Raw genomic sequence first — 7,626 nt, forward strand, 5'->3', positions numbered from 1 at the left:
TATTATACCGCCCCCTCGAAGAGCCCAATATATCTAGCGCTCGGTGATTGGCCGGCAAAACCTCCGTAGCGGTGACGTAACAGAGGGTATAAATACGACGTCACCCACGCAAAAAGCGTCAGTTGAACGTTTTCCACTGGCTTGGGCATGTCGCAGCAGCATTCCGCATCACGTTTTTCGTTTCTCGTGCGTTTTCTGTCAACGGACTGCTTCAAAGACAATTCACGGTGGCAGGAAGGCTGATCGGCGCCGAGGGAAGTGCCGCGTCCTTTGGATCGAACCACAGCGCTGAAGAGTGACAAAATCAGGACCGAGGTACATCGGCGAGTTTGCCATCGGCGAAGCGACTGGGATAGAGATCGGCCCGGCAACTTCACACCAAGTCACACCAAGGTGATACGCCTTTCTCTCTCGTGTTGCCTTTGTAGGTTGCTCGCGTGACCACTGCTGGATTCGCGTACCCGCTAAAGCAGCTGGTCGGAATACAGTGTGTGCATTTAGTGACCTGTCCGTTAACGCTTTGCGATCCGCTGGGAAAAATAGCGTAAGCGCCGAATGATCGCTAGCATTGCGAGTGCTCCGTCACTGCCCGCGAACGGATCGGCGGACCAACCGATGACATTAGACAAGGACATGACGGTCGCTGCCGAGCCCGTCGGAAACGAAGCGTTCCTCGTGCCCCCGGGCAAACATCGCAAGAGACGGCGCGGCAAGAAGCGCCGCCAAGGCCGCGACGATTCCGACGCCGTGCTCTCGTCGTCCGACGCGGCTAGCCCGATCAAAAGGAGTCCCACCAAGCGGCGGAAGAAGCAGGTCATGATACGTCCCCGCGAAGTGCCCAAGGCTCCGGCCAACTTCACGCAGTTCATTATCGACGACCACGAGAACTGCGCCCTGTACCAGAGCTTCGAGGCGGCGTACCCGAACGGCCAAACGGACGAAGCAGACGACACCGACTGCCGGCCAACGGATCTCGGGATGCAGACGACGCCGCTCGGTGTTTCGCAGACGGACGAGTCGGGCGAAGAGGAGCCGCTCTCGTGGTTTCCGGCCGATGACCACTACGAGTCCCTCGACTACGGCAACATGATGGAGTTTTATGAGAAGGACTTCGAGGCGGTGTACAGCAGCGCGCGCATGGACGAACTCATGCGGCTGTCTCGTTGTGAGGTGGTCGACATGTACACGGCGCTAGAGCGCCGCGCGGCCGAGCTGTACGACGAGCTGCACAGACTGGACCCGCAGAACTGTCTCGACGAGCTTCAGCGGCAGCTGCTGCGGTTGCAGGACGAGAACCAGGCGCTGCTGAAGCTGAACTCGACGCTACGCTCCGCGGCGACTTCGAGTTTGACGACGTCTTCCTCGTCCTCGGGACACGACGCGGACGACAGTGACCACTGTGGCGACCAGCGCGATGAGGAGGAGAGTGATAACGACGAGTCGGACTACAGTGGTCACGAAGAGGACAGCTGTGACGACGACGGTGTTGTTGAAGTTGTCGACGAAGACTGCAGCAGGCCCTAGTTCGCGTTTTTTTTTTCTTTTTTCTTCAGAGGGCCGCGTTCACTGTAGATACCTGCCCTGAGGGGACACCGTCAACTTTTTTTAATTTAATTTAAAGCTTTTTTTTTTGTTTGGCTGCTGCAGTTTTTTGGCAGTCAGCGGTACGCGATAGCCGCCATCGCGGTCTAGTCCTGTATATATTTTCGAGTTCCCGGCAGCGCACCCGTCACTGAAGATGCTACATCGCTCATTAAAAGAAAAAAAAATGAAGCGATAAACTCGGTGAAAAGAAAAAAAACTTGTGGACCAAATTGCCACCAAACAGCACTCGACCTTGTCTTATTTTGTTTCCAAAATTATTTCTACAAACGGAGCAAAATTTTGCCCGTTTTCTTCTCCCCTTATACACTTGGTATTTCATTCAGTTCTCTGAATTGTAGCGTTGACATCACTACCTAGATAATATAATCCAAGTACAAGGGTGCAAATCAACGTTAATGACTATTAACTAGCTTACAGTAAGCCTTAAGCATGCCGAAGCCTTGAATTTTCCCAAGGAGGTGACCACGGTGAGTCAGCAAAGCTATAGGCTCGGCGAGTTAATTGCTCGTAATACGGCATTGCGTGCCGGATATTAGGACATGAGCAACACATTCCACTGGAGGTTTCTCCGCCTTAAAGAGCACTTGAGATTTGAACACGAGGGAAGAATTTGGGGCCTTCGCATTTGTGGCGGGGTAGTATCTCGCGGGTGCAGTTTTCCTGGCAGCAACTCTTAATCAGCGTTGTCACAGAATTGTTAACCAAGGACATGTGCTTGGCCGCACGTGACTTGTACATTACGCAGCACGTTGCTGAAACCATGGCCAGGTTCGGAAAGTATGCATAGACTGCCGTTAGGAGCACTCATTGCATAGCTTTCTATAGTTCTGTGTGCCAGTAGGGTAGTAAATAGTACCCTCGACGTTTAGTTCACTTAAGCTTGAAAAGTGCGCTAACTGGTCAGTATGATGCTGTTGGTAGGTGGAAGTGTGTGCGTGTGAGAGAGCACGTGGCCGAAGTTACAAAAGTGAGAAGGCGTACTAGGGCAGTGCTGATGCCCCTCCCCCACTGCTGTCTTTGCTGCTGCCAGGTGCGGGGAGGAGGAGTGCAGCCTGGTGTGTGGGGTCCTTGCGGCGATGGCGGCGGCGGACACCAGCCCGGGGCCGGCCACAGCAGCTTCCTGCAGGGGCAGCAGGGTCACAACACTTGCTCGAGGGTCGCAACACTCGACCACGGCCCACCGCCTAAAAAGGGAAGGGGGCCTGCAACGTTCGCTTATACGCGGGGCTCTGTGGCCCCGCAGAAAAAAAAAAGAAAAAACACAATGGTGGTTGGCACAGAAAAGCACATTTTCACACACAACGCGCAACAAATTGCGTAGCGGCCCTGTTATAACATGGTTCCCTCGAGAGCAAGCAGATAGTTACCCAGGTGATATGGGCGGCTTGTGACATTCTAGCCGCTAACTTCGATACAGCCGTCAATTCCTATAATTGAGAGGAGTGCACGCAGCCATTGGCCTATTGTTCTGTTCACATTAGTTAACCATCGGCTGAGTAATACAAGTTAACTGCAAAAAAGTAAGCCAAAGACTGTGTAGGGCGAAAAAAAATGTAATGACGACGTGTAATGTATAAGCATATAACAGCACTGGTTGCTGAAAACCTGCTGTGCATCTATGCACAGCTGTTCCGCTTTTGAACGTGCACTATTGTAAGGCCATTTTAAAGCACAGCTGTGGCTGTTGTGCAGTATCCTGAATTTAGGAACGCTGCCCCCTTAAAGCTCACGTATCACGTAACGACAATACCACTCTCAAAAACACTGTGATGAATCTTGGTTAACACCTGCCTCTGGTACAGGCCTTTGGACGGGTTGGGTATCGACTCGAATGCCTATTGACTGCTGCTTTCCGGGCGGCCCGTGAAAGGCTACGATACAGTCCCTGAAAACGGCGGACTCGCAAGCAGCTGGCAACTGAGCGCGGACGAACGTTTGAGGCAAGATAAGCTCATGTGATTCACATTCACTCGTAAACAAGGAAAAATGCGGACAATGTTATGCGAGTTTTGCAAAGGTCCGATCGCAGTCGCTTCCGAAAATTCGAGGGTGCAGTTGTTGAACGGCCATGCAAAGGACAGTTTGCTAACGATTCACAAAACGTAAATTATGTAATAATTTATTTGTTAGGGTGAATTGTATGATCTGGCTATGAAAAGAGTTCGGCGTACTGATAATCGTGGAAGCGCGCAATGACCAAGTAGCAACAGCGATGAAATTCAAATACAGTTAAGGATTCATTGAATGTGCATTGAAATACACTACAAGCCTACTTGCATGTTCCGTACGCTGGAGTTATTTATATGCCGAGCAGAAGAGACAGCACGACACTGCAGTTTTTTATAACCGATACAGTTTCAACCCGTAAGATGCAGCGAAGCAGGCATGTCATATTAATGAGCGTCCGTTTATGTGCCAGATACCGACCCTCGGAGCTTTCGGCGTTAAAGAATAGTAACCGCCTGAAAATTGATCTGTCCCTGTTTCCGACTAGCAACGCAGTTGTACGCATTGGTTTGTTAGAAGGAATAAAAAAAAACGGGTCGTTGGACCTCATTCTCATTCAGTGAAAGTCGCCTCGATGGTGACACCAGCGAAGACGAGGCGCTCGCGCGATGTCCCAATCTCGTGCACGACGCTTAAAGAAAAGGCCCCATTTCGGTGGAAGTTCTCGAGTCGCTTAACTTGACGCTGAAGGCTTTCGTAACGGTTGTCTGTCGTTTCCGTTGAAAGACAATGGGTTCGGTTGAGGGTAGCCCGCTGGAAACCTAATGCCCCCGTCACGTTATGCACACACAATGGTGCGCTTCGCGGCCGGATGGTACACGGAGCCAGAAAGAGGACCCGCCTTTTGTTGCAAAGCGCTACGCGGATACTACACTACGGCGAGGCTCTCGCTACGGCGCGAGGGGGGAAAAAAAATCAAGCATTTCGCCGTCTGCTAGCTGTCGCGTCGCTGGTTCGAGGATGGGATGCTATGCCTTTTTAGGCGACGCTATGACCGCTACCACGCGAGGCTGTCTCGGGCCGAGATAAGCTTTCGTAACGTGTGTGTGTGTGTGTGTGTGTGGGAAGGATTACCGACTGCTGTGAATCTTCGGACTTCCAATGGCGTACAGTTTGTTGCGTTAAGAAAATGAAAAGGCAAATGTGTGGTTGAAGCGGCAAAGAAAGATGGGCTCGCGGTTTAAATATTATTACGTAGGAATTTCGCGGCAGCAGTCTGAGGCATAAATTGCCAGCGAGGAGGCGTTGTGTGACTAATGCGAAATATAATATGTGCGTTTTTCGAAAGATCTCTGTGTAGCATTTCGAAAGTCGGTTGCTTGATCCGATTTCAAAACGCTTTTGATGAAAACACAGAAAAGAAAGGTGTTCCGAGCGTGTGCTTCCGTAATTGGCTCCTTAGTTTTTCTTGGAATTTAAGCCATGTGCGGTAGAGCGTCACTCACTGTTCTTTTTTTACGTTTTTTTTCGTACTGCCGGAGGTATTGAAAACGACTCCAGTTTGAACTTCACGAGTTTATTACGTTATCTCAAGCCGAAGCTTCTGAGCAAACAGGCACGCACTCACAAATTAAAAAATCCGTATGACCGCGCTGCGCTTGCAACCCGTCTGATGGCGCGCGTTTCAAGTTTAAAATGTAGGCCGACGAAGATAGCAGTAAAGTATTGCGAAAGAACGGCGTACGCCTTCCTTACAAACCAGCTAATTCGTGTGTAACAGGATAGTGCATAGGAGACGGGGCAGTGATCGAGGAGGGTTCAAACGATATCGCGCAGACTGGGGTAGAGGGGGGGGGGGGGGGGGGGGTTGCGTCCGCCATGAGTGGAGTTTGGAAGCAAGGGCGTCGCGACTGGCGGGCAGGCACCGCAGCAGGGGGTCGCGCGCCGAGGAAGAAGCGGAGTCGTCGGTGGCGGAGCCGGATCGCCGCCGGCCAGAGGCGCTCGGTCGAAGTCGACGCGTTCCGCTACCTCCTGCGTTCAGTCTGCGCGGGCTTCCTGTTACAGCGTCGCGCTCAGGTTTTTGCTTGCTCGATAACCGCTTTCCGTGTTCATGGCGCCTTTTGCCGCCGCTGCCTTTCCTGGGGTTGTCGTGTACGGGGCTTGCCGCCGCTGCTTGTAATATATAGGAGCGGCGTTATAGATCACCTTGTTTTCAGCTTTTTTTTTTGTTTTCTCTCCAGTAAGTTTGGATCGAAGCTCGAATTTGCGCAGTTTGGCAGCGGTGACATTGGACCAGGAACAATCGCGAGCGAAGAAGGAGGAAAAGCAATAGACGTATGGGGGGAACAGCAGCATGAGGTCACCTTCCTCTGGTTACAATAGCAAGGTGATCCCTCGAAACAGCTGGTTAATTTTTTTTTTTTTGCGGATGCAGTGCGCTGTGGATCAGAATATTCCTGGTATATATGCAGCCTTACTCAGTATAATGGAGCTAATCCTGCGAGTCGCTAGTTTAAATGTGTTGCGATCCCTGTAGCTGGCGATTCCAAGCGAAATACTGATTTCAGTCTGGCGACGAAGGGCAGCTAATTTCGTCTCCCGACCAAAAAAAAAGATAAAATGTCTAACCTTAAATGGACTCTGCTCTTTTCAATCGAAACGCAAAGGCGCCCGTGCGCTGTGCGATGTCAGTGCACGTTAAAGATCCCCAGGTGGTCAAAATTATTCCGGAGCCTTCCACTACAGCCTCGCCGCGGTGGCTCAGTGGTTAGGGAGCTCGACTACTGATCCAGAGTTCCCGGGTTCGAACCCGACCGCGGCGGCTGCGTTTTTATGGAGGAAAAACGCCAAGGCGCCCGTGTGCTGTGCGATGTCAGTGCACGTTAAAGATCCCCAGGTGGTCGAAAATATTCCGGAGCCCTCCACTACGGCGCCTCTTTCTTTCTTCCTTCCTTTCCTTAGTCCCTCCTTTATCCCTTAGCATACGGCGCGGTTCAGGTGTCCGCCGAGGTGCGAGACAAATAAAATACTGCGCCATTTCCTTTCCCCGAACAACCACCTTTTAAGTTTAGCGTCATGTGTTGCCAGACGTGGGCCCGTGCGGGCGGAAATTTTAGCCTATTGTTCCAGATTCAGCGTTTCCAGTGTGCTCGACTTAGCGTTGTCTTTTCAAGGGGCTTTCTCGGCCGTAGTCGTCATACAAGGTCCACGCGGGCATGCGCTTGTTTCCACGGCGCTTCGGATCGTAAAATATATATGCACCTCGCAAGATATGAAAGCAACAACAATAGCAGCAAAAAGTAACCATGCGAAGTGTTTGAATATATCTTGTTCTAGCTTGAAGTTGTGCAGTTGAATATATCTTGTTCTAGCTTGAAGTTGTGCTTCTATATTTATTCATGCTAAATGACAGTTGTACCCTTTGATCGTATGTTAAGCGAAGGGAATCATCAAAAAGATTTCTCGTCACGGCATAGCGCTGTTTCTGGCAGCTGCCTCGCAAGTTGGACACGGGGTAGAGATTGCTCCCTAAGGATGAAAAATATTAAAGGCCACATTTTTGCGTTCACGCGTCAGCATGCACATGCGCGGCTGGTCGTGTTTCAATCACTTGCGGCTGCTGTTCACGCCTGCGATTCCTTATGCAGTTGAATGACCTCTCCGAATTGATATGAAAGAAAAATAAGCTGCCGGTCTGCTTCGTCGCCGAAAGCAAGCGTAAGTGTGGAATACTCCTGTTTGCGCTGCAAAGCGCTCAATTCACAACCTCGCGTTCCGACATTGACGGGTGTTAGTTGGGGTGTCATGTACTATAGCAGGCGCACCAGCAGTCTTCGAGAAAGCAGTTCAGTTCAGAATAACATTATTGTTTCATACCCCCCCCCCCCACCTGCCCTCTCCGGCACGGCACACAGGCCTCCGGGAGAGGAGTAGGGGGTTTATTTACTACTAGACTTTTAAGTGATGCTGCAGCTGCCAGTTGGGTCAGTTACTTTTGCACCCTAGAGTCTGGGCTTCTTAATTCTTCATTGCATACTCAATCATCTTCATACTTGCTTTTTTCCTGGAGCTTAG

At 51.0% G+C, this 7,626-nt stretch overlaps 1 protein-coding gene and 1 long non-coding RNA gene across 2 annotated transcripts; both read left to right on the forward strand.

Annotated features, from left to right (window-relative positions):
- Positions 1–117: 117 nt before the first annotated feature.
- On the forward strand, positions 118–7,225 carry LOC144098824 (uncharacterized). Its single transcript, XR_013307252.1, has 3 exons — positions 118–393; positions 2,636–6,263; positions 6,449–7,225. It is a non-coding gene; the product is annotated as an uncharacterized LOC144098824 (long non-coding RNA).
- Positions 391–1,830, forward strand: LOC144098823 (uncharacterized). Its single transcript, XM_077631719.1, has one exon. It carries the CDS (start codon positions 556–558, stop codon positions 1,522–1,524), a length of 969 nt encoding a protein of 322 aa, XP_077487845.1. The 5' UTR covers positions 391–555; the 3' UTR covers positions 1,525–1,830.
- Positions 7,226–7,626: the final 401 nt, after the last annotated feature.

Source organism: Amblyomma americanum, chromosome 7 (genome assembly GCF_052857255.1).
Source record: "Amblyomma americanum isolate KBUSLIRL-KWMA chromosome 7, ASM5285725v1, whole genome shotgun sequence".
Classification (NCBI taxonomy): Eukaryota; Metazoa; Arthropoda; class Arachnida; order Ixodida; family Ixodidae; genus Amblyomma; species Amblyomma americanum.